The 26,299-nt window shown below is 38.1% G+C and overlaps 1 protein-coding gene across 1 annotated transcript in view; it reads left to right on the top strand.

Moving 5' to 3' along the window:
• ECE2 (endothelin converting enzyme 2) overlaps window positions 1-26,299 on the top strand; it is a 1,144,316-nt gene that overhangs the window by 739,740 nt on the left and 378,277 nt on the right. The window contains exon 9 of the mRNA XM_044070640.1: window positions 1,591-1,779. Within this exon, the coding sequence (XP_043926575.1) occupies window positions 1,591-1,779 (189 nt within the window). The remainder of the gene's footprint in view (window positions 1-1,590; window positions 1,780-26,299) is intronic.

Raw genomic sequence — 26,299 nt, 5'->3', positions numbered from 1 at the left:
TAGAGAAACTTTGATTGAAATTTGACATACTTCCCTTACAGCAAAACTGTTCTAAAGGTTTAAAAAGCATAGATTTCAAAATTCTGTTGAAGTGTTCAACCTTCTGTTTGAGGGTAATACGCATATGTTCTCAAGTACTTCAACAACTGGCAGAGATACTCTGGACATGAATGAGGTGCCCTGGTCAGTAAAGATTTCTTGGAGAAATCCCCCTCTAGAAAACAATACTGCCAGTTATTTTGCTATTGCCATGTAATTTGCTCTTCATAAGGGCACTGCTTCTAGAAACTTTGTTGCATAATTCGTGATTACCACTGTGCATTGCTGACCACCAATCATCTTTACAAGCAGGCTTTCTGTTTTGTTTGCAATGCATTCAAATGGAATTTTATTATAGAAAAGTATATCAAAGGGTTCAGAAAAACTGGGTTAGGTGTTGTCATTTGCCATTCTGGACAGGCTACACAGAAATGTTATATTTTCTTCTTAAGCTCACACCAGTAAAATCTCTAGCTTTGGTCTTATGCATCCCCAAATGATCACCCAAGATATTATTAATTTGTAAGCTATAAAAGGCATTGGTAGTAATAATTAGTTCATTATTTTTGTTAACATATGCTGTAAGTCATTTCTTTTTTCAAAGTTTGGGTAAGAAACAGTGCTGTTCTGTTCAGTTGTGTCCCCTTCGACCATTGCTGTACTCATTAGAGCTCTTCTTATATTATCATTTCTGGCTGAGTCTTTTTAAAGTTGGTTTAACTTATCTTGAGACCAGCCATCTCATTGTTATTTTTATCATTACCCTTGTGTGAAGTAAACGATAACACTTAGCTAAGTGTGTTTTTGAAGCACTTCATTTGGTATTGTCTTTTGCTTTCATCACATACTTAGGGGAGGGGTCATTGTTAGCCTTGGATGTATGTAAGAACCGAAAAAGGAAAAAGAACTCCAAGATATTCACAAGCCCAGACTGCAAGGAAATACGAAGCCCACACCACCAGTAAACCATTCAAATAAACACTTCCGTGTACAATTCCAACGTTTTGAAGTATAGAGTGGCTCAAGTAATGAATGGATACATATGAAGATAGTTCCACAGATAAAATAACCGTTTATTGATCTAAGTGCTTTCGTCCCTGCCAATAAATTGGGACTTCATCAGAGATAAAAACTAATGCTACATTACCTCCTTGTATAACCTAATGACACTTATAATTAATTAACTACTTAAAGGTATACATACACATATAAAAAACTTAATACATGAGTATATACACCAACAATGCATGTAAATAGGACAAATATATAAATAAAATGAAACTATTAAAATATATTGAAAATATGTAAAATTTCAGCACAATCATAATAACCAATCCCATTTCTTTTGTCACAGTTATAGTACACCTACATTTAAGTTTTAGCTCATTTCTCTAAATGTTGCACTCTTAATTCCTTTTAGCATATACTGACCATTATTTTTTTTTTGTTTTGTTTACAGTTTGCTGATTGGAGAAGGGGATGTTGTTTGTAGCTAAAATCAGAGGTGGGAAGTGTCAGTATTCTAACCAGTTTTCTTTCTGTTCTTCACAGGTGTTGACTGCATACTTAGAGTACATGGTTACTTTGGGCACACTCCTGGGAGGAGATCACAATGACACATACACCTACATGCAGCAAGTCTTGGAATTTGAAACAACTTTGGCCAATATCACTGTGCCACAGGAAGAACGCAGAGATGAAGAGAAAATATACCAGAAAATGACTGTCGCTGACTTACAGGTATGACTGGCTTTCTAAACAGAGAAAAGTTTAATTCTCTTTGTATTATAAATGTATTGTATATAAGGGTACTATGCAGGCTCTCTGTTTAATTCACATTGTATTATAAATGTATTTTATATAAGGGTACTATGCAGGCTCTCTGAAGGTCACAAACGACTGATGTTTGTGGCATGGAATTGCAATGCAAAGTAGTGTAAAAAACATTTTCTGCAGCTGTCCTTGATATCCTTCATTTTTATTTACTTAGAAGGATGCGTTCTTTCTCCTGGGATGTTTTTCCTCTATCTCAGAAAGGTCTACTATGTACAAATGACTGTTTTGAGAACTGAACAAGCAACATTAGTTCTGTAAATTAACATACACATAGCCACAAAGAATGCAAACTGGAAATGAGAGAATTAACTCCATGACTACAGGGTGAAGTTCATTAAAGCTTATAGCATTAACCCAATATACCATACTGCCAAACAACTGAAAGATAGCTGTACTTTCAAGCTAGTTTCACGTGTTATTTTAGCTCCACTTTGCCCACTCTGTCAAAAGATCATCAACCCTGTCAAAGCCAATTTGCACATTCACATGTGACACAGGGAAAAAGTGTATGTTACTCATGAAAAGTAAAAAAAAAAAAAAAAGAAAAGAAATCGTGAGACACAGTGTGTTGTACAATGGTATTATGTATTTATGAGGAAACAGCCAGTAGCTGAATCAGTGAAAAATATTTGCATTTTGATGTTTTGTACCCATGACAGTGTCTGCGGTGTTTAGATTCATTGTTATTAGTGTACTGTGGAAGTTACTAGCAACCGTTAACCGTACACTTGTGTAAAGCTCACTCAATTGTCCAGATTTTCACAGAGTGGACAGATTTTTCTATCATACATTTGGTCTTTTCCTCATTAAATTTGTGATTTTCTAGCAAACCACTGAGGATTGAAGCCAGTAAATAATGACATACATTTGAGTTTCAGATGTCATATCCTTCAGAAAAATGCAACACAAATCACATTATTTTAGCAACTTTCTAAGTTTATAAGAGCAATATTTAAAACCTATCCTTATTTTTGGGGCTTTGTTACCCCCTCCCCCTTATTTTAAACTTTGTTCAGATTGCTTGCACTAAAAGGCTGAAAGGTGAATCAAGCAGACATACTCGAAAGTCACCCTGTATAACATAACTGGTCATAACCAAACTTCAGTTCTGAGAAGCACTGGAAATTTGCAAAAGTCTCAGTGGTACAACTCTCCTCTTTGCCTTTCTTACAGCTGTTGATATTGTGGGATGTTTCAGAATTCAGACCTCCATATTCTTCTCTATTGAAGGTTGGTGATTTCAAGATCTCTCACTTATGCCTTCCAGTGACAAGAGATCACATAGGCAGTCTCTCAATTGTGCGATAACCAAGTGGGTAATAGTGTACTCTCTAAGTTATTCACACTTATTTAATCAAGCTGTTTCCTGCTTCACTCATCCAACGCTAGTTATGCGGGTTGCCTTGTCTCATTCAAGCTTATGGCACTTATAAAAACAGACCTCACAGCACATTTAATAAGAATGTAACTTAATCACAATACTGAATTCACAATATTCAGTGTTGTGATGGAGCAGTTTACATGTGCGAAAAGTGCACATTCCTCAATGTAAGTCATTGCAGTGAGGAAAATCTGCTTTCCTTTGAGGTGCATCAGTATTGGATTTAATTATAATGAATGTCCTGTGCATTTGATGCTTGGAAGTGCTTTGCCTCTATACAAAGACTTCACTTATTAGTCTCAGTTTTTTTGACACAGAGAGCTATAGCTCTGACTGTCACCTAGACAACATGAAGTTGATTAGTGGCTCAGGAAGTTGGAAGAGCTGGGGAGGGGTGGGTGAGAGATGTTTGACTTACATCAGTGTATTGTTTTTATTTTAGTTTTTGTCGCTTGTATCGCTTTGTGCTGAAGTATGTGGATTAAACTTGTGGATTAATAACAACTTGCGTGGTGTCTTTTGGAGTCTACTGGAGCTGTTTCGCTTATTGGTTGGTACCGGAGGTTCTACAGTGGTTTGCACTTATCCTTTTTTGGTTTCTGATGTCGTGTTATAATTGTTCTGATTTTTTCTTTCCAGTTTGTCTCACTTTGTAATTTCCTTCAACTACTTTTCCTATCACTTCAAAAGGTCATTGCCAATTTCTTAGCAGTAGTTAATGCCTTAAACTTTCTAAGATTAACTTGTCTATCATATGATTTATGTTGTATTTTGTGTACTCTCTTCATATATTCTCCGAGAATAAACATAATTCTTATCCTATCCTGCTGTTCTGTATAAAGTTTTGCTACACTTTAAAAGGGAATATTTTCCTCTTCCCATATTTCCTTTGCTATATCAACCAAGGATTGAGAATGTCTGTCATGTAATAGGTTGAGTAGAGAAACTTTGATTGAAATTTGAGATACTTCCCTTACAGCAAAACTGGGTTTTAAAAAGCATAGATTTCAAAATTCTGTTGAAGTGTTCAACCTTCTGTTTGAGGGTAATACGCATATGTTCTCAAGTACTTCAACAACTGGCAGAGATACTCTGGACATGAATGAGGTGTCCTGGTCAGTAAAGATTTCTTGGAGAAATCCCCCTCTAGAAAACAATACTGCCAGTTATTTTGCTATTGCCATGTAATTTGCTCTTCATAAGGGCACTGCTTCTAGAAACTTTGTTGCATAATTCGTGATTACCACTGTGCATTGCTGACCACCAATCATCTTTACAAGCAGGCTTTCTGTTTTGTTTGCAATGCATTCAAATGGAATTTTATTATAGAAAAGTATATCAAAGGGTTCAGAAAAACTGGGTTAGGTGTTGTCATTTGCCATTCTGGACAGGCTACACAGAAATGTTATATTTTCTTCTTAAGCTCACACCAGTAAAATCTCTAGCTTTAGTCTTATGCATCCCCAAATGATCACCCAAGATATTATTAATTTGTAAGCTATAAAAGGCATTGGTAGTAATAATTAGTTCATTATTTTTGTTAACATATGCTGTAAGTCATTTCTTTTTTCAAAGTTTGGGTAAGAAACAGTGCTGTTCTGTTCAGTTGTGTCCCCTTCGACCATTGCTGTACTCATTAGAGCTTTCTTATATTGTCATTTCTGGCTGAGTCTTTTTAAAGTTGGTTTAACTTATCTTGAGACCAGGGGCGTAACTACAAGAGGCGAAGTGAGGCAATTGCCTCAGGGCTCCAAGCAGCAGGGGGCGCTTTGGGCCGACAGATGTTGTCACGGATTGTACTTTGCTTATTTAGTAAATGTCCATCGTTCAGTGGTAAGAATCCCAGTCTGCAGCCCTCCCACCTAGAAAAAAAAAACAAGAAAAGAAATCCGTGAAACAAAAATTTCATTCAGACTGCCTTTATCGGCAGTCCGAATGCAAGGAAAAGGGTACCCAGCGACCTGTGCTGTAGGATACCCAGACATCTGTGCGGTCAACTACTGCACAGAACAGAGGAGCTCAAACTGCTTCCCTTGCAGTCAGGGCCAATGAGGAGTGAGCTGAGAGCTCTCTCTCAGCTCGCTGGAATTCGTTGCACGGGCCGTAGAAGCGATCGGGGTTTCAGACATGGTCGGACGGTCGCTGGCTTAGTTTCTTTTGGCTGGATTATGAGGTTTAGGAGGGAACTCATGCTCTGCAGAGTGATATCCCTCTTGCATCTGGTTTATTTACACACAAGGGGAAACAAATGTAGGCGCGAGAGACGTGTTACTGCTACAGTTAACAAAAGTTGAAACCGAGATCTCGGGATGACTGAGAGAAAACATTACATCAGTGGCCAGCAGTTGTATCCAGTTCCAGAAGGTGTTAAACCCAACCAAGGTAATTCTGTTACTGTTGTTGACTGAATGATGTCTCTTTTTTATCAAATGTGATTTGACTGATTTAAAAAAGCAAAACAGGAACAGTTCTGTTAAGTGCTAGCTGATGAAGGAAGATTATTATTACCAATGTTTTGTAATCTGTCATATGCATACCTTACAAACACTGAAATATAATTCAATGAAATGGAACAGCTATTCAAAACAAGAGAAGAGCTTCAAGACAGGAATTAATTTGACTAAGCAAGTAAGTTAACAATAGATGTGCTGTAAATATAACAGAAGCATAAGTAATTTCCTGAGCTTCCCCGCAAAGCTTTTCAGTGACAGAATCTGCTCATACTGGTGTGTGATAGGTAACCACACTCCTCTAAAGCCAAGCAGCACCAGAGTTTGTAGCTGCAAGTTAGCATAATAGTCTCACTGCCATAGTGAGTCACTCAACAATGACAAGGAGTACACATGTACTCCTCTCAGGATGGTCTAGAATATTTTTTTAAATGTTTTTTAACTGGTCCCCGCTTCTGGTGAATTTCCACTTTGTACCATTCAATATGTAGTTATGTATTATTTGCACATAGTTATCGTTTAATACATTTATTACATTTTATGCTTTATGGCTGTCAACTCAGCATTGTATAATGGCATTCCGGATGTGGTATTTTATTATTGTCACAGAGTCATTGTTTTGTGTAGTTGCCAAGTTTGTGTGTGAGAGTTATTGTATTCCTTGTGCTGAACTGAGTGCACCTAGCCATCTGGAAGGCACCACTGGGTATTTTGTTTGGTTTTACTGCATTATATATATATATAGGTATCTCGAGACTATAAAACCGAATCCACAAAACACTGACAAACAAAAACCGCGAAACCACATAACCGAAAACACTGCACACACTACACTAAACATACAACACAACAACCACATCACAACATAAACAAAAAAACAACACACATACACAACTCACACACATAAGGGGCAAGCCCCTGCACTATGGGGGCTGCCCCCACACCCCCCTACTTATATATACTAACTCCGAGATCGCACAAACACAACACAAAAGCTCACTCACACACACACATTCTCCAATCCCTCACACACACTCTAACTCCCACTCAAAACCCTTACAAAACACTCACTTACCTGACATAACACCTACATCCAAACACGCACCACGCACCAACAAAACACAAACCGGACATTACATAGCGCAACTTCATAACGCTGAATTTGACATATTTTCGACATACGCCAAATTCGATTATGAATGTTCGCTATTTTAACATTCGACTTTATAGCTTCGAGATACTGGTCCAGGATAGTTTGTTTTAGAATCCAACCATTCTGTTTTATGACTTGGTGCATATATATAAAACTATATGATGAAGTCTCAAAATTCACTTATTTATTAATTAATTACTTAATTAATTACATTTGTTAACTGGGAAAGTCTGATGGGCCTAGGAGTCCGCTTTTAGTGGAGACAAGCTCCAAAAGACAGTACAACTACATTGTTTTGAATATGAACAGCAGTATCCAGTCTACAGTATTGATTATGAACATTTAAAACACTCAATATAGTACAGAATTTAGGATAGGATAAAATATAGTATATACAAATTTCATATTGCATGTATAACATCACATTCACAAAGTAGTTTTATAATTAGACAAACACAAATAGATGTATAGAATTGTCAGACCCATATAGACCAAAATATAATAAATTTAAAAGCAAGCCACCCTGGTGGTCCACCAATTAAAATTAAATCTTCAGTAAAAGAAAAACATGTTGACCTTAAGTTGCTTCGGTTATTTCATACAATATTAAGATATAAAACAAGTCTTTAATGCAACTATTAGTAGGAAGTTATAAAGCATTTTTTGTGCTACTATATGTGATTTCTTTGGCTTCGGTCATCTCGATGGCTTGGGTTCCCGGGGGGGGGGGGTGTTGGGGCACCTAGGAAAAGTTTGCCTCAGGGCGCTTCTAACGTAGTTACGCCACTGCTTGAGACCAGCCATCTCCTTGTTATTTTTATCATTACCCTTGTGTGAAGTAAACGATAACACTTAGCTAAGTGTGTTTTTGAAGCACTTCATTTGGTATTGTCTTTTGCTTGCATCACATACTTAGGGGAGGGGTCATTGTTAGCCTTGGATGTATGTAAGAACCGAAAAAGGAAAAAGAACTCCAAGATATTCACAAGCCCAGACTGCAAGGAAATACGAAGCCCACACCACCAGTAAACCATTCAAATAAACACTTCCGTGTACAATTCCAACTTTTGAAGTATAGAGTGGCTCAAGTAATGAATGGATACATATGAAGATAGTTCCACAGATAAAATAACAGTTTATTGATCTAAGTGCTTTCGTCCCTGCCAATAAATTGGGACTTCATCAGAGATAAAAACTAATGCTACATTGCCTCCTTGTATAACCTAATGACACTTATAATTAATTAACTACTTAAAGGTATACATACACATATAAAAAACTTAATACATGAGTATATACACCAACAATGCATGTAAATAGGACAAATATATAAATAAAATGAAACTATTCAAATATATTGAAAATATTTAAAATTTCAGCACAATCATAATAACCAATCCCATTTCTTTTGTCACAGTTATAGTACACCTACATTTAAGTTTTAGCTCATTTCTCTAAATGTTGCACTCTTAATTCCTTTTAGCATATACTGACCATTATTTATTTATTTTTTTTGTTTACAGTTTGCTGATTGGAGAAGGGGATGTTGTTTGTAGCTAAAATCAGAGGTGGGAAGTGTCAGTATTCTAACCAGTTTTCTTTCTGTCCTTCACAGGTGTTGACTGCATACTTAGAGTACATGGTTACTTTGGGCACACTCCTGGGAGGAGATCACAATGACACATACACCTACATGCAGCAAGTCTTGGAATTTGAAACAACTTTGGCCAATATCACTGTGCCACAGGAAGAACGCAGAGATGAAGAGAAAATATACCAGAAAATGACTGTCGCTGACTTACAGGTATGACTGGCTTTCTAAACAGAGAAAAGTTTAATTCTCTTTGTATTATAAATGTATTGTATATAAGGGTACTATGCAGGCTCTCTGTTTAATTCACATTGTATTATAAATGTATTTTATATAAGGGTACTATGCAGGCTCTCTGAAGGTCACAAACGACTGATGTTTGTGGCATGGAATTGCAATGCAAAGTAGCGTAAAAAACATTTTCTGCAGCTGTCCTTGATATCCTTCATTATTATTTACTTAGAAGGATGAGTTCTTTCTCCTGGGATGTTTTTCCTCTATCTCAGAAAGGTCTACTATGTACAAATGACTGTTTTGAGAACTGAACAAGCAACATTAGTTCTGTAAATTAACATACACATAGCCACAAAGAATGCAAACTGGAAATGAGAGAATTAACTCCATGACTACAGGGTGAAGTTCATTAAAGCTTATAGCATTAACCCAATGTACCATACTGCCAAACAACTGAAAGATAGCTGTACTTTCAAGCTAGTTTCACGTGTTATTTTTGCTCCACTTTGCCCACTCTGTCAAAAGATCATCAACCCTCTCAAAGCCAATTTGCACATTCACATGTGACACAGGGAAAAAGTGTATGTTACTCATGAAAAGTAAAAAAAAAAAAAAAAAAGAAATTGTGAGACACAGTGTGTTGTACAATGGTATTATGTATTTATGAGGAAACAGCCAGTAGCTGAATCAGTGAAAAATATTTGCATTTTGATGTTTTGTACCCATGACAGTGTCTGCGGTGTTTAGATTCATTGGTATTAGTGTACTGTGGAAGTTACTAGCAACCGTTAACCGTACACTTGTGTAAAGCTCACTCAATTGTCCAGATTTTGACAGAGTGGACAGATTTTTCTATCATACTTTTGGTCTTTTCCTCATTAAATTTGTGATTTTCTAGCAAACCACTGAGGATTCAAGCCACTAAATAATGACATACATTTGAGTTTCAGACTTCATATCCTTCAGAAAAATGCAACACAAATCACATTATTTTAGCAACTTTCTAAGTTTATAAGAGCAATATTTAAAACCTATCCTTATTTTTGGGGCGTTGTTACCCCCTCCCCCTTATTTTAAGCTTTGTTCAGATTGCTTGCACTAAAAGGCTGAAAGGTGAATCAAGCAGACATACTCGAAAGTCACCCTGTATAACATAACTGGTCATAACCAAACTTCAGTTCTGAGAAGCACTGGAAATTTGCAAAAGTCTCAGTGGTACAACTCTCCTCTTTGCCTTTCTTACAGCTGTTGATATTACGGGATGTTTCAGAATTCAGACCTCCATATTCTTCTCTATTGAAGGTTGGTGATTTCAAGATCTCTCATGTATGCCTTCCAGTGACAAGAGATCACATGGGGAGTCTCTCAGTTGTGCGATAACCAAGTGGGTAATAGTGTCCTCTCTCAGTTATTCACACTTATTTAATCAAGCTGTTTCCTGCTTCACTCATCCAACGCTAGCTATGTGGGTTGCCTTGTCTCATTCAAGCTTATGGCACTTATAAAAACAGACCTCACAGCACATTTAATAAGAATGTAACTTAATCACAGTTCTGAATTCACAATATTCAGTGTCGTGATGGAGCAGTTTACATGTGCGAAAAGTGCACATTCCTCAATGTAAGTCATTGCAGTGAGGAAAATCTGCTTTCCTTTGAGGTGCATCAGTATTGGATTTAATTATAATGACTGTCCTGTGCATTTGATGCTTGGAGGTGCTTTGCCTCTATACAAAGACTTCACTTATTAGTCTCAGTTTTTTTGACACAGAGAGCTATAACTCTGACTGTCACCTAGACAACATGAAGTTGATTAGTGGCTCAGGAAGTTGGAAGAGCTGGGGAGGGGTGGGTGAGAGATGTTTGACTTACATCAGTGAGCTCACATGGTAGGGAGGTTTATCGTAGCGCCTCATCCTCTGGTGACCTGGTGTTCCAGGGGAGTGGTGTAAATCTCCCTCGAGAACACACCTCGGAGAAAGGGATTTGAATGGGTTCAACCAGGTCATACAGCATTACTTGCAGAGGGATGTCAAGGAGTGGGCATGCTTCCTTATCAGGGGCATAGGGGGTCCCTTCATGGTTAAATAGAGTTGACATCACGACCTTGGAGTGGGGTTAGGCTACATTAAAAATGTCATAATGGCTGCCTGCTAGATAGTTCTGTTATTGACTTTCACTTCACATAGAACAAAGTGGCTGAGAACAGCTTTTGCCCTGGATCAAGTAGGCCAACAGATCATGGAGACATAATGGATGGCAGGAAGCAGGGTGCAAAAAATGTACAAAGAAAACAAAAATCACTTATTCGTTCACTGATTCATTTTATCCAAATTAGGAATGAGAGAAGATGAAATTACCTTTTAAGGGTAAGCCCTGGAAGAGGCATTAGTCCATTGCAAAAGAAACAGAAGGACACACACACACACACACACACACACACTCACACACACACACACACACACACACATACATTCAGGCAGTGTGGAACTCTGTCAGTTTATTTTGAGATGTGCGACAAAACCAGAGGTCCCAAAGAAAACCCATGCAGATACAGGAGTAGCATATAAACTCTGCACATAACACACATCACCCAGAAAACACTCAAGTACCATGCACTTTTAGGATGCAAAAAGAGTTGGTTTACAAATGTGAACAAATGCCATTTCAACCACCTGTTTTAGTTAAAGAGTTGAACAAATAATTTCTGAAAAGTTAACCAGGTTCTGATTGTGTATTATTTATTATTGCCTTTTTTAAAAAGATAAATTAGTATCATATCCACATGAACATTACAGTTTATGGAGGCAGATGGGATAGGAGAGTTATTAGTTGCATACATTACATTTCTAGCTAACAAAATGAATCAGTTTCAACCTCTATATTTATGGAAACAGAAAAGATCATTGCATTTACAGAAGCACAGTCAAATGAGCAGCAAGACTGGGTAACGGTGTATCATGTTATCAGATATTCTGGTTAAAAACAGGGGTTTGACTGAGTATAGGATGAGTAATGGAAATGTGAAAAGAATGATGTTGCATTAGCAATGCTGGGAGAGAGCAGGCTGGTAGCACTACGAATAGATTTGTATTTAGAGCTCCAGATGCAGTTTATAGGTAAGATGGGTTCTTGTTCAAGAATCTCAGGGTAGACAAAAAGAAGAAGAAGGTGATGACGAAGATGAAGACTATTGGCAGCTATGAGGAATGAAATTGTAGACTGACGGAATTATCCCTAAGGCAGAGATATTAAATGAAAGAAGGGTACTGAGAGGAATATGACATTATGTGTCTAATTATAACTGGCTGAAGTGGTGACCTTATTTAAAAAGTAGATGACCAAAGCACCCCAGCCAGTTGTGACACAACAGTTACAGTTGAAGCACATTCAAGGTTGATTTATTTATTTATTTATTGGATTACAAAATTATACAACAACAAACTTTAAGGTATAATATGATTGTACTTAACATTTTAATAGTAATCATTTTTTATTAATGTTAAACCATGGACCTGCACAACAATAAGTTCTTTTGGGAAGTACTGTCTAATATTTGGTTGCTTGTAAACATATATACTTTTAAACAGCAACTTTAGATAGTATTTTTAGATGTTTTATATATAGCAGTACATTATTAAGCATTTACTGTTTTTTTAGCATAAGTTCATGTTTTAGTAGTGAAATGAGAATTTCATTGTTTAATTGTTCAATTGTAATTTAATTAAATAATTGTTTCAGGGGGCGGAGGGTATTTATGGGCTGGGTTGTTGTTTTATTATTGTTCTTAGGAAGTCCCTAAGGATAGGGAAGAAAGCACTCAACTTCACGTATTTTCAATAAACCTGTGTTTGCTACTTGGATTTCCTGGCGTTATTCGTTGTAATTTATATAGTAGGTTCATTGAAGAGTGGGCCAATGCTGTTCTGTTTTGGTGAGTGTTGAGCTTGATCTGTAAACAAGTCTGCTGTCAATTGTTGTGTTACTTGAGTAGTTTATATGTATAAATATAATATATATATATATATATATATATATATATATATATATAAATCCAGTATGAATTGATTAAAGTAATTACATATATTGACACAACTGCAAAATGCAGACAAAGGGGTTTCATCTGTGTGGCCTGCTCAGTATATACATATGTGTGTGCATGTGCCTGTGTGTGTGCATGTGTGTGCGGGTGTGTTTGCGTGTGTGTACAAGTCAGCTAAGATAGGAAGATGGAAAGAGGACTGGAATATGTCTACTTTGTGGCTGAAAAGGGTCAAAGTGCACCATCTGGAAAAGAAGAGTTACTGACTTGTCATGATCAGGACCCATAGCATCCCAAAGGAATGGTAGGTGGCACAGAACTAATATGATGTAGAGGAGGAGGAAGATGGGTAGTGGTTTTGAGACTGAAGATCCATGCTTTAATGTGGAACTGGAGAAGTTTCTTCAGTGTGATGTGGGCCATGAAACTCTCTGTAAAGCTAGCTTAGAGGCATTCCTAGAAGAGGGCAGAAAAAGTATTTGGGATGAGTGGCGGGCAGATTTACACATGATTTTGGATGGAAACAACAGCTTGAATGGTAGCTGTAGCCTCATCTGTTTTAAATGAGCTGCATGCTTTGTCTGTGGTACACACCACGTGTGCTTTTGATAACATATTACTTCAGTTAGCCATCTCTGTGATTTTATAACTGCAATTAAGCTGTAGTATAGAGTTCATATTGGATCCATGTGTCTCTTTTGATGTGACATTTTCTTATTTCTGTTCCATAAACAACTATAAGGATTTGCTAGAACTGACTGCAACATTTGAGCACTTCCATGAACACAGTCCTACTATTTTTGTTCATTAGGCCCATTGATAATCCAAATATAGGTCTCCCAGTGGGAAAAATCAACTTTTACAAGAACCAACAGCCAAGGTACAGACACCTTGCCAGCTGAGACCTGACTCCTTCTGTACTACCTTTGCTTAGAGGAAGGTCACAGAGGAAAAGATAGCCATGTTGCACAGAATGGCATCACAAACTAAAAGGAAGAACAAATCTTCTTGCCAAGATTTCTGAGATTAAGACTTGGCTGTGGAAGGATTGGCATATTATACAGAGATCACTTTTCTAGTCATCCTTAATCATTGTCTCTACCGTGACATATTTTGCTTATGGTTATCATCTGCAGTTCAAGTTATTGATTACATACTTTCCCAGTATCCTTATAACAGGGTGCTGTCTTGCTTTCATTACTCTAATACTGCAGGGCTATTGAAATAAAAAGTAGCCTTGATGACCACAAAAAATATATTACGTTTACTTTAAAAGCTCAGTAACAGTTTTTGGCTTCTACTTCTCTGAAATCACGGCCAATGTCAAAGGCCTCCAGTTGACCAGGTTTACAGATGACTTCAAACTATGTGCAGTTATAAGGTCTATATCAGCATGTTGAAAGACGAAAATGTCGAATAGCAGTTGGCCGACCCGTAAATGTTGAACTACGACATTACCGAATGGCCAAATCACCGATTTCTTTCCAAGGGCTGTGCCTCCCACACCCCCCGCTAGCTAATTATTCTAACTCTGAGACCGCACTAAGGTCAGGGAAAGGGCAGGTGTAAGGAAATGGCCAACTACTTTCTTTCCGTTAGGAAGAAATCGGTGATTTGGCTGTTCGGCAATGTTGTAGTTCGACTTTGAGTACAATGCTTCCCTTGCTCCCTTTGGTATGTACCTGGCCAGGCAAATGCAACAACTGGAACGTTGACAATGATTCCTTAGGAAAAGAATAGATAGCCTAAACAACATGTCCTACACGGACTGACTCAAAGCCCTATCCCTGTACTCAGTCTTGTACAGATCACTGAACAACAATCTATGTCTGACCAAGAAAGCATCATTTGATCCCTCTGTGTTGGAACTGTTGTACATCCGCAAAACAAATAGCATCAGAATTACCCAATCTGGGGACCTAAACATCATCTGTAATATTAATAGGACATGCTGGAGGGACAGGTATGTGTCTCAGAGACTAACCTGTCTCTGGAACAGACTTCTCATCCATGTGAAGCAGAATTCTCCCCTAACCCAATTCAAGTGTAATTTGGAACAGTGGATGGGGAATCTGTCCATTATTTCCATGTAACACCCACCTGTCAGGCATTATTGCTTGCTTATTGCTTCATTAGTATATGTGATTAATAGCCTTTCAATTAAATTGTTGATGTGCTGAATATAATTGTTTCCATAGTAAAACAGTCCAACTTCAGATCAGTAGTGGAGAGAGAGAATATTAAGTTTGGATAATGAATAAAATTACTTATTAATTTAATTTATGGTTATTTGTATGCATGACTAGTAGGCCTTGGTATGTAATCATTTAGTTACGTAGTAAAACAGGAGTGCATATCATTCAACAACAGTCACAGTATATCAGTCAGAATAATAACACCGAGAGGAAATCTGACTGGGGAATAACCTAACTGGAAGAGTGCACGTATGTATGCGCTGTATGTTGAGCAATTCAGTTTGTTTGTTTGACAGACAATGAAATATCTCCATGATGCGCTTCAAATGTGGAATGCAGTTTATTAAAAAAATTATAAAAGTTAAGTTGGGGTAAGGGTGCAGTCTCTTTTCTATTTTGTAAAGAAACAGAATGTAAGCAAAGTCACCATATGCAGGAATAAACAGAAATCTGCATATCATGCAAGGAAAAATAGTAATAGATATCAGAAAGCTGAGGTCACATTGACTGTGGTCGGAATACAGAAAGGTACAGATTTTAGTAACGTTTTGTAGTACTGTTAAGACTTGAATAACTTAGCATAACATGGTCTGTGCTGCTAAGAGAAATCTGTCTAAAATTCAATTGATAATTTTTGTTGAGGGAAGGGCTTATGTCAATTCTAGTTTTTCTTTTATAATGATAGAACAATGTCACAAAGCTTAAGGATAATCCATGTGTATTTAAGCAGATTTTAAATGCAATGTAAAGCAAGGCCTTCAAAGTTTTATTTGTATTTTATCTGATTTATTTTTATCGTATATATATTTAACTAGGTAAGCCCACTGGACACAAGAGTCCCATTTTAGAGATGGCCTAAGAGCCCTGTCTAAGAGTTGCACAGCAGGCAAAATTGTGGAAGGAACTGTGTCCTGTAGACACCTCAGTTTCTTAATAGTCTGTGTTTATAGCCAGACACGTTTCCATGAAGTAAGTCAGTCTGGAGTGCAGTAAGGAAGTCTGCACTCATTTGCACCCAATTGCCCACCCTCTTCTTGCAAGCAGTTTTTTTTTTTTTTTTTTTTACCATCTCTGCTGTTTGTAAGCCTCTAGTATTCTTGTTAGGACAGCTCAATATGTTCCTTTTTGATCGTGTTCCTTCCTTGGGGCCATTTATTTGCTTATATTTACTAATAAGGCAATTCCAGCTAGGCAGAACCAACCAGTTTTCCTCAGAAGCTCATGGATTAACTCTGTACAAAAATACTGAATTAGAAACAAGTCATTGTATATCTATTTTTAATTTTTCAACTTTGTTTAATAAGTATTAAGTTCAAAATATCAAATGAGGTTCTCTTATGTCTGACGGATGGACAGTTGATTAAAAAACACCTCTTGATCTCAGTAGAACACATTTACCTAAATGTTATATAAGTAAGCATTTTTGCAGAGAGGCAAACCTACCTGTACAGTGTGTGTGTGTGTGTGTGTGTGTGTGTGTGTGTGTGTGTGTGTGTGTGTGTGTGTGTGTGTGTGTGTGTGTGTGTGTTTGTGTCTGTGGAGGCAAGCAAGCCCCTCATGTAACAGTGTGAAAAGGTAAAACAGGTTTAGCATAAGTAGTCAGTTGCATGAGCAAACAGACACACACACACACACACACACACACACACACACACACACACACACACACACACACACACACTAGCTAGGCTTTGATTTCAGCTAGTGTTTGGGCAGTTACAATCCTTTTTATTAGTCCACGATCAGCTGTAGGGAAACTGCCAGATATGTCTCACAAAGGCTGCTCAATATATTGAAATAAATTATTTCAGGAAATTATTTTACACTTACAGGAAAATGCAGTTTAATGAAGACAACACAAATACTTTAGCCACATCAAAGAAAAGGGTAGCCAGAAAACAGCATTTTGTGCTTATTCGTATTGTTGCCCCTCCCCTCATAACCCACATTTAAAAATGCACACATGTACAGATTCTGTCCCTAGATAACCATAAATAAATATATGTCATTTTCATGTAGTAATCCTATCAGTGTTACTGCTAAGATTTTGTGAAATTAATGCAAATTTCTATACTGTTGTCCCATGGGTGGCTGCTGTACTATTACCTCCCTCAGTATAACTGCCTTTTTTCTATAATATTTTTTATAAATATGAAATTAAAATTGTGGCTCATATACCTTTATATTGCATACATTTGGATGACAGTACTTTGTAAGCTAATGAAAAAGTACATCCCTTTGTACAAATTGATCTCCTTTGATTATTCTTTTTGTTTGTTCCTTCATTTTGGCTACCATCTCTTTCCTGCTCTGGACTGCCAGGGAGTCAGGGAGTATCCAGCACTCATAAGATCATGAGTATTAGACTAATGATCACAAGAGCCTTTGTAAGCCTAGCCGTGCACCCCAAATGCATCAAACAAGTTTGGTGCCCTAGAGGTTATTTTTAGTGGTATGTGTAAGTTAGGGCATGGATGGTCAAACGTTTATTGGTTGCCTGTATCCATCAGAGACATCATTGACAGACCTGGGGTGAATTTCAAATTTCCCATCCACTGGTCCAAGTTATGCTTCAATATAGTCAGAGAAAGACTCTGCTTCAGTAGATGGGAAGCCTGTTCCAGAGAAGTAGCCAACTTCCCAAAAGGCACTATTATGCATTTCTTGGCATTGTGTTTTAAACTGTGTCTATAGCACCAGTTATTTGTCTGTATTATACCTTCCTTGAGGATATTAGTGTATTGGGGGGAGTCTATGAATGTTCACAGTTTGCTCTCATCTGCAAATCTGGAAAGCCAGAGACCCTTGATGTTAGCTTTGATCTCTAAGATATGAAAACAAATGAGGAGAAGCCAGCAATGAGTGCTGAGGGGCTCTACTAGTGACTGGCCTCATTTTGGAGGTGGACTTCCCTTTCCTAACTTCCTAGGTCCTATCAGAGAGCCAGATGGCAATACAGCATGTAATACAGTAGTGTATACCTAATTCCATGAGCTTGTTTACATTGCCTGATTGGAGTATTGTGCCTTGGCCAGGTCAAGGTATGCATTATGCACCATTTTGCCCTCATCCATTGCTCCAATTACCTTCTTGAAGACGTCTACCAGACTAAGTAGGCATTGTCTTCCTTTATCAAAATCGAACTGGGTTGTATCCAGTGTCTGGAGATTTCCTATGCCATTATTAATCACTTTCATGGTAATTCTTTCATGGCTTTGCATATGAGACTAGTTAGACTAATGGGTCTGTGGTTTCTGTGGTCCATAGAAGGCCCACACTTATGTAATGGGATGACTGTTGCAATTCTCTATTCATGTGGCATGAAGTCTGACTGAAGGCTATGGTTAGATATTATCTCCAGGAGCATGAGGCAGAGATGCAATTGTGGACAGGATAGAAGTTCTTCATTGGATGCACAAACACACAATATGAATGATCACCTGTTCACCTACAGCGTGTCTTTGGAATGTGACAGGAAACTGGAGCACCCAGTGGAAACCAATACAGGCAGAGGGAAGATATACAGACTCCACATAGAAGGCATCCCAAAGCAGGAACCAGAATAAAGAACTGAGTGTTGTGATGCAACAGCACCTCTGTACTTCCTTTATTACTCATTTGTGCTAGTTAATTTTATATGACATTATAAAGCCAAAACATTGTGTAACTTTTTATCAATCAAAAAAGTTGCTATTTAAAATTAAATTCCATCTAGTTCATAGGTAAATACTAGGCAACCAATCTATAGATCATTACCTAGCAAAGAATAAGACAGTGATCAAAGGTGGGAATAAAACCTTGTTTCTTGTGTCTGTAAGGTAAACACCTTAGCCATTATACCCACCCACAACTACTGAGCTTGGGTTATTTGGTTTTTACCTGATCACAACAGTAAAAACACTGAAAATTTTTCTCCAAAGCAAACTATTGCCTACTAAGAGATGGTGTAAAATGTTTCAAGGCCCCTGCCAACATAGTCAGCAATGACTCCTGTATAGAGGAATAAACAAATGCTCTATATGCCATTTAAACAAATGCATTGACTTAGCCGTACCCAACAGGAACAAAACCAGGTCTTCCCGAGAAAACAAGCCACCCTGATTGTAAGTATAAATAAGTTATACAATAAAAGAAAGAAACTGATATCTAAGAACAGGGGGATCTTACTCAACAGAGGATGAATACCCTCCACAGCTTGAGCAAGCAAATCAGATATCTTGCTAAGTCCTCTAAGGCTAGCTATCCATCTAAACAAGCATTCCTAGCTAAAGACAATCATAAGGCGTTCTTTAGTTATGTCCGAAACTTAAAAGGGAATTCCCAGCTGTGTGCTGAAGTTATATTGGATGGTACCACTCACACTGAACCAGAGAAAATTGCCAACCTGCTAGATGACAGATATGGCAATAACTTCACCCCTCTGTCCCCACCAGACAGACCCAAAATTATTTCTGACACCAGTCCTCTACCAAGTATCTCTAAAGAACAGGTCATACAAGCAGTCTTCAAGGCTAAAAACATGGTCTCTATGGGACCAGAAAACATCCCAAGCTGCTTACAAAACAATCCAAAAGAAGACCTAGTGGAACCACTCAGCACTGCATTTAACCATAGCCTGAGAATTGGCTTTGTCCAGGCAGAGTAGAGAACAGCAACAGTAATCCCCTTGTTCAAAGGGGGTCCATCAGCTGACCATGGGAACTATCAACCCGTAAGCCTAATCAGCCTTATCTGCAAGACCATGGAAAGAAGCATCATGGACCTTATCCACAAGACATAGGCGACCTTCAAACCATTGACCCGATCCAGTTTCATTCTGTTAAGAGTAGAGCTTGCTTATTAAAGCTAGTGGACTTCTTTGAGAATGTCACCAAAGCCCTGGATGAGTGCAAAATAGTACATACCACCTATCGTGATTTAGCCAAGACATTTGACACAATCCCCCATTCAGGTGTAGAGAAACTCTCCCAGCTGGGAGTTAACCTATACATTACTAGATGGTTATCAAACCATCTAACTGACAAAATGCACACTTTCAAGGTTGGGGAGTCCACCTTCACCAGTAGACTAGTTACCAGTGGGGAACCACAAGGATCTGTGCTGGGCCGCCTACTGTTTGGAATCTATTTCTCTCAAGTCCAGGTGAAGGTAAATGGCCTGTGGTTTACCAAGTTTGCAGATGACTGTAAAGTGGGCGCAATCACGGAGTCCCGCAACGATGTTAACATATTACAGAAAGGGCTGACATAGACAAATGATTGGTGCTAAACTCATGGACAAAAACTTAATGCAAAAAATTCCTTATTATTCCCTTTAGCAAAGAAGTAGCCCCTGCTAATTATGATATAGGTAGCACCCCTCTAGGCTCAAACTCAGTGGTGTGAGACTTGGGAACACATGTTGAAAGCAATCTAAATTTCGATCACCATGTGTCCATAGTGGTAAGAAAAACATTCTGCATTGCGCATCTCATAAATAAGGGCATTGCATCCAAGACCAAGGAAGTTATAGCTGTGCTATACTTGACCCATATCAGACCACTAATTGAGTACAGTGCTCCCTTCTGTATGTACCTCACGAGACACCTGCAGCAACTGGAGCGACCACTGAGGTTTCAAACCAAAATAATCCAGGGCCTCCAAAACATGATATACATGGAAAGACTGAAAGCCTTGTCACTGTACTCTGTATCTTGCAGGCTACTGACAGGAAACCTGTGCCTGGCCTGCAGAATAATCTCAGACCCTGCCCTAATGGAAATGCTGCACATCTGCAAATCAAATAGGACAAGAATAACTCATGCCAGGGATCACACCGTAGCCTGTGACATTAACAGAACATGCTGGAGAGGCAGATATATCTCCCAGCGATTGCTGCTCCTCTGGAATAAGCTCCCACTCCATGTGAAGCAGAGCTCTTTAATGATCCTATTCAAGCACAACCTTGAGAACTGGATGGGTGAATGTAAATTCACCTCAGAGGTGACAGCTATGTCCCTCATGGACAGAGGCAGTCGGTGCTGATCACAGACTCACTCTGCTAACAGTGACCATCTAACAATGGTCAATAAGGTTACTTGTGTTTTTACATGGCTAGGCTTGTAACCATTAGCTTAGTAACCTCATATGAACCAATGACTATACCCACTCTCCCCTGAACTGCAAAAATTTTTAGATGAAGGTTGTTTTGTTAAAAACATGTATGTAAGAGTGTACTGAGTAATAAATGTCAGTTTAATTTTAAACATTCATTTCAGGTTATATAAAATAAGCAGATCGTATGAAATAAGTATTTTAAGTAATGCTAACTGTGTTAATTTCTGAATGTGCTATATATGTTTTTTATACAGCATAAAATGCAATATTATAGCAATATCCAATGATGTCGGTGTGGTATATTGAAGATTTACCCAAGGGTGGTGTGGTTTAATCACGAGGGTGAAGCCCGAGTGATTAAATAAAGCCAACCGTGGGTAAATTTCAATATACCACAACCACAGAGTCGGTTATCGCTATTATACAATGACATTATTTAAGAAAAAAATACTTACTTTTCTTAAATAATGTCTTTGTATAATGGCGCATTAGTGTTCTTCCGCGGCAAGTGCCTTGTTTTGATGTACTGCACATGCGTATGGGACTTGTGCTCCAACGCTTGCACAGTACATCAGGGCTGTGAAGCGGTAGCAATGGAGAAAGGAAGATCTCTATTGCTTCTTCTTCTTTGTTATAATCAAGTAAAAAAAAAAGAAGAACCCAGAAGACTTTTTATGTTAGAGAGAGTCGGGATAGACAAAATAAAAGGATAATCCGGTAAGTTTTTTATGTTTTGTAGAATGTACCTGATTATCCTTTTATTTCTGTCTGTGCCATCTTCCGAATGTAAAATGTCTTCCATTTTCATTTTGTATTAAAAAAAAAGTAAAAATACGAGATATACTAACAGGAAAAAGTCTGGGTGCCTGGACCTTTCCCCGTTGGTATATTCTCGGATTTACAATGGTCACGCTGGTTGGGCTGGCCAGTCAGCATGCTCGTTTTTGAATGCTAATGGCCGGTCATTGTATGATTCTCTTTAGCATTAGGGGAGGTGATATAAGGTGGGAGGCCAGTATCTTGAAATTTGTTGTTGCACAACTCAGTCATAAATGGATAAGACTCAGAAATGAGCTTCTACACACTTACCCAGGATGCACTCTCAGCATAGCACCTTTTATTTAAAATTTAGTACTGGACACAGCAAAATCAACAGCAAATGGTCTTCTGACTAAGACTTAATCAAAACAAAATGAAAAATTTTCCTGGAAACTAAAGTAAGTAGTTATAATACAGAATTAATTTCTGGAGCTGTTTATTGTGTAATATATCAGGTAATAAAACTAACAACTCATTTTTCACATTTCATGGAAACCCATTTGATCTGAATATCTGATCAAGTGCTATCTACAAAGAAATGAGTCTGACTGGAAATATGATTGCTAGTCAGACTTAAATAAAAAACATATTGTGTTAAACAAATGATCAAATCTTAAATCAGGAAACAGATGTTCAGAGTGGATACATTGAGGTACTCCAATACAGCCAGAAGATGGTGTGTAAATATTAAAGTTGGGGGTTGGCACATTACTTCATGAGAGAGTTGACTGCTGGCTTATGATCAGTGCTTTTTTATATATTTTTTTTCTTCTTTTTCTTTCTTTCATTCTTTCTTTTTACTTTTAAGAAGCAACACGAGTTTTTAATTTTGGAATTAGATAGGGAATTGATTAAGGTGCCACTGCCATATGATTATATTCAACCTTAGTGGGGCCACACAAAATCACAAGTTATCTGGGGCCCACCAGTGCCACAGATTTTGCTGATGCCTACCTTCTGCTACATCTATTCCAAGAAAAGGATGGTCCTTTGGTACAGATGTAGATTTAGTCATGGTGAACACGTTTATGAAAATAATCAAGTTCATGATGGATAACTTGCCGGTGCTACTCACACTCCTTTTTAGCAAAGGGGCTCTTCACCTTACATTTGAAAAAATAGGTTCAAGAGTGTTCCTTTGGATAGGGGAGCTCCTGTATGAATCCACGCTAATGCTACTCATCCACAAAGTCTTGAAAATGCTTAGTGGTTCCACTATGGTCATGGCAACCATGGTTCTCTTTTCCAGTTTAGCTGAGCAACATGGAGTCATTATAACCTTTGCAGTTCTACACCATCATTCCTCAGGAGGAAGAGTCACTGTTACACTTAAACGTCAAGTGCTTCAAGCTAGCAGCACAGATCCTCATAGCCTCATACCCTTTCATTTTTAATGTCTCAGACCAGTGTATCGGTTAAACAATCACTTAGACTACTGCCCATTCAGTTTCCAAACAATGCAACCTAGATCCAGTCCAGGAGCAAAGTAGGCTCTGCATCTACAGTTCTGCAGGGCATACAGTAATACCACCCTACTGGGATAGTGGTTTTGGTAGTCCTATGGATAAAGAGTCATAATGCAGCATTGATCCTTATGAAGAACATGGTATAGTTATAGGAGTACACCATAGCAGTAGATGTTTGAGTAGAAGAACACTGTTCCTTTACACCCCCTTTTCTTTATGCTATCAGTTGGAAGTGGTAATTGCTTGAGGATGGTAACCTTGGACCCCCTTTAGTCCCCCAGCAGATCCCAAGGTCTGTGATTATTTTTCTTTGCAGTGCCAGAATCAGTGTGATAATTTCCTTAAGGTCTGCCAGTGCATTTTATCTGACAATCTGGACTGTTATTGGCCACTAAACTGGACACACTATTTAGTAATCTTCATGCTAAAAAAGAACTCAAAAGATATGAACTGCTCCTTTTTTGGGTATGCTTCACCAGATATTCAGAGCAAGAGTCAAGCACTGGTTGCAGGATGTTTGAAAAGTCTGGCAGCTAGTCTGGAAAGGAAGGCATCTACAAGTGGATATTTCCCATAGATAAGGAATCACACTGCTGTAGTAACCTTTAAACTCAAGTGTCTACTGTGGTGGTGAAGGTATTCACAAAGCTGTCATTTTGTCCTAGCTATGTGACATTCAAAAACATGTTTAGACATTGTACTGGACCATGAATGAGAACTCTGTTATATTTGGACAATGTGAGACTGGGACATGAGGTAGGTGTTACAGGATGTGCTGCAAAAATGAAAGGAGGTGAAAGATCAGGAGTAGGATAGATAAGTGGACAGCTAGAGTTAATGTCTTAAGATTATACCTGTCAACGTCTTATTGCGGGAAATCTGGACAAATCTTAAAATAACGGGGGACAAAGGCGCAAAAATAAGGACAGATTTTAAATGCTGCTCTTAATACACAAAGCACATTGCTACAATAACAGGATCTATGTTAGCATGCATTTTCTGGACTCAAATGTATGTCATTATTTAGTGATTTCACTCATCAGTGATATGCCAGAAAACCACACATTTGTGAGGAACAGACCAAAAACATGAGTAAAAATTTGGACTTCTGCAAAACTCTGGACAGTTGAGAGGTTTGCTTAAGATAAGACAAACCCAGAAGTTTACTGAAATAAGGAGTAAACTCTTTTATTTTGTTCCCATCTTTACTGGATTTTTGTAGCCAGTACATGATAATGGAGTAAGCATTTGCTTAACACAGGACTAAAATAAGTAGCTTGATATTGTGATGTATTTTATAAAAGTCATAGGCAGATGTCACAGGGTTGCATAAATCTCATCATCTAGTGTAGTTTAGTCAAGCTGCACTCTGTAGTGAAATAAAAGTTCAGTGTGGAGAACTCAGGATGATTAAAATGTGTATCTTTTATACATTTTGCATGAGAAACAGCAATGTGTAGCTGGAAAGCAGGTTCCAAATAATTTACTTAATTATGCGGGATTGCTCAGAAGAGACAAGATGAATGTTGTAGCTTTGCTCTGCAGAGGACTACAGACCCTGGCAGTCATCTTGTGGATGAGGATAGCGCCTGCTGTTTTGTAATTGTAAAAGAAATAAGTTAATTAATGTTAGAGATGTTTGTGTGTTTGTGCAAGGAGAATGCTGTGAGGCATTAGAATGCTGTGAGGCATTATAGCTTGATATAAATTAGTGTAGTTTTTGAAACAAAGATAGATCCGCGGTGGTGGTGCTGCGGTAGCGTTGTCGCCTCAGTAAAATGCTGTCCGGTTTGATTCTCAGCTAGAGCATCTTCTGCGTGGAGACATGCGTAAATGTGCGTACCTTCGTTGAAGGTTGTGCATCAGGGCTGGCAACTCGGCGTGTAAAAATCAACTGCCAATCATTAGCGGACTGGAGTTCCGCTGTGGTGACCCCTAACCGGGAAAAGCCAAAAGACACAACAACAACAAGTTTTTGAAACAAAGATGGAGTCAGTTGCTGCAGCTGAAATAGGGAAAAAGATGGAAATCCAATGGGGGAATTCCAAGATGGTTACACTCGGATCAATAGCTTAATTTCAACTCTCCCATTGTGAAAAACTGATAGATAAGGGCTTGTAATTCTGCCAGTTTAGTAAAAATCCATGTATTTGCTATACACTGCCCGGCTGCCAGTAAAGAAACACTTAAGAGAGCCTAAAAGAAAATTAACTAGAAAAGGTGAAGAGAAAACACTGACTTTGAAGAATCCTGCAGCTGTTCAGCAAAAAGCAGTTCAAGCTCCAATTTTGTCACAAGAGATAGACTCCAGTAATTTAGAGGAAAAAATAAATCAAATGTTCTCAAAGCTGATTAAACTAAAAGAAACACTGAAGGATTATATGAACTTAGATAAAATGCTGGAAAACATGGAAGAAGCTTTAAACAACTAGCCAAATGAACTGATAAAAATTCAAAAATCAGAGGCTGAAATGAAGAAAAGGCTGTCTGGGTATTAGTCTGCTCAAGAAGAGCCCATTTAAAAAAAAGTGGTAGTTAGAGGACAGAGTACGCAGAGAAAACCTGAGATTTAGTGCTGTACCAGAGAAACTGGAAGGAATGTACTGTGTTAATTTTATTAAAGTGCAAATAAGCTGCAGGACTGGTATTCCACAACAGTATTTGTTAATTGAATGGGCACATCTTGTGTATGCTCCAAACCTGATTATGAGAAAGCAGTCAAGAACAGTATTCATAAAGATGCAATCACACCAGCAGAGGCAGTTGATCCTAACTTTGGCAGAAGGGCAAAGTATTAAAAATTGCAGACAGCACAGTGTTTATGGAAAATGATTATTGACTGTACATTAGGCAGAAGAGAAGCAAATTTATCCCAGCAATCATGGAATGTCAAGAGACAGGTGTGAGATTCAAGCTGCTATATTCGTCTGTCTTTAGAATATTTTTGTGGAGGATCAGTGTAATTTTTTGATGCAGAACAGGCTAAGGGGGAATTACAA

The sequence above is a fragment of the Protopterus annectens genome, chromosome 4.part1, assembly GCF_019279795.1.
Source record: "Protopterus annectens isolate FY-2018-M chromosome 4.part1, PAN1.0, whole genome shotgun sequence".
Classification (NCBI taxonomy): Eukaryota; Metazoa; Chordata; order Ceratodontiformes; family Protopteridae; genus Protopterus; species Protopterus annectens.
The sequence above is the reverse complement of the archived record's forward strand: the minus strand, read 5'-3'. Positions and strand labels throughout refer to the sequence as shown.